This window comes from Galeopterus variegatus, unplaced genomic scaffold (genome assembly GCF_000696425.1).
Source record: "Galeopterus variegatus unplaced genomic scaffold, G_variegatus-3.0.2 Scaffold2850, whole genome shotgun sequence".
Taxonomy (NCBI): domain Eukaryota; kingdom Metazoa; phylum Chordata; class Mammalia; order Dermoptera; family Cynocephalidae; genus Galeopterus; species Galeopterus variegatus.
The window spans coordinates 221,683-223,224 of record NW_007728961.1 but is presented as its reverse complement, the minus strand read 5'-3'; the positions used below and the strand labels follow the sequence as shown (position 1 = coordinate 223,224).

Below are 1,542 nucleotides of genomic sequence, written 5' to 3'. Positions count from 1 at the left end.
CGCGCGCGGGTCGCGCTGCACCTCGCTCGCGTCCTGGCACCGGTCGGGCCGCCACTCCAGGTCCGATGACAGGCTCACAGGGTACCTGCAAGGGTACACACAGCGCGGTGATTGGACCCCAGGAGGGGTGCCTTCGGGTGGGAGCCGAGTCGCCAATTCCTGTCTGCCACTCACAGGTCTGCTTTCCATTCCTTCCCAGTTCCCCCTGCCTCAGCCCCCTGACCCCGGGTGGGAGGGTGATGGGACAGGAAATTGTGAGCCTTGAGGGTTCAGCTGGAGGGACTGATTGTTCGGCTAACCCTTGTATTCTTTTGTCTTTCTTCCAAACCCTACAAATATTTCACTATGTGCCAGGGACTAACTGTTCTAGGCATTACTGGATACAGCAAAACAAAAANCAAACTTTGATGTACACACAGATCACGAGGGTTCTTGTTAAAATGCAGATTTGGATTCAGTAGATCCTAGGTGGGGCCTGATATTCTGCATTTCTAACAGGCCCCAAGCTAATGCTGCTACTAGTGATCCTTGGACCTCACTTTGAATAGCAAGGCCCCAATGACTGCTTCTCCACCTTGGCTCAGATTGGAATCGCATGGGGGAATTAAAAATAAAATACCATGCCTGCCTCCCTGTCCCCCACCCCATTCTGATTCAGTAGGTCTAGGATGGGGCCTTGTATCAGCATGTTTAAAACTCACCCAGGTGATTCTAAGGTATAGCCAGGACTGAGAACCCCTGCCCTAGTTGGTCTGGTCGAGTGCCCTGCAGTGCCCTGCATTGACGCAAAGCAGGTGAGGCCTTCGGAAAGATTACAGACATCCTCAGGAGAGGCCAAAGATCCTTGGAATTCTGCCCTGTGTTGACTGCCCCACAGCCATGGAGAGTGAAGTCAGCTAGCCAAGAGCAAGTGAAGGGTAGATGGACAGGCAGGCGGGCCATCCGCCCTGGGTGAGCCCTCCCCTCCTTGTGCCAGGTGCTCTATGCAGACCCATGGTGGGGGGAGGCAGGGAGCACAGAGGAGTCAGCAGCCAGCTGCTCCCTGGGCAGGAGGCCTGGTGCTCACACAGGATGGACAAACCAAGGACAGGCAGGCTTGGCTGTGTGAAGGGGCAGACCAGGCAGCTGCAGTCCCTGGATTGTGGTTTGAGAGGCCTCAGTACTGCCACCTCTGGGTGATGCCATTAGGGCAGGAATCACCCCCAGAGCAGAACCCTGACCGCTCTCTTGAGTGGTCTTGAAACCTCAGCGATTTCTAGGAGATTGAGCTTGTGAAGATCCTAACCCTTGGCCTCTTAGTGCCAAGTGCCAAACACACGAGGGGTCTCCAAAAGTTCATGAAAGACTCATATTATCTTTCAATCCAATTTTTCAACTTTTTGAACCACCCTTGTACATTTTGTGTACATATCTGTAGTGTCCATGGCAGCCCTGCAGACTTATGATATCACTCCTTTATAGATGAGGAAACTCACATTCCGAAAGGTTAAGTAGCTTGTCCACAGCAGCAGGGCCTGTAGGAAAGGCCTTGGCACGGCCTCT

General features: G+C 53.5%; 1 protein-coding gene across 1 annotated transcript in view; it reads right to left on the bottom strand.

Moving 5' to 3' along the window:
* MAPK4 (mitogen-activated protein kinase 4) overlaps nucleotides 1–1,542 on the bottom strand; it is an 84,197-nt gene that overhangs the window by 2,981 nt on the left and 79,674 nt on the right. The window contains exon 5 of the mRNA XM_008583203.1: nucleotides 4–85. Within this exon, the coding sequence (XP_008581425.1) occupies nucleotides 4–85 (82 nt within the window). The remainder of the gene's footprint in view (nucleotides 1–3; nucleotides 86–1,542) is intronic.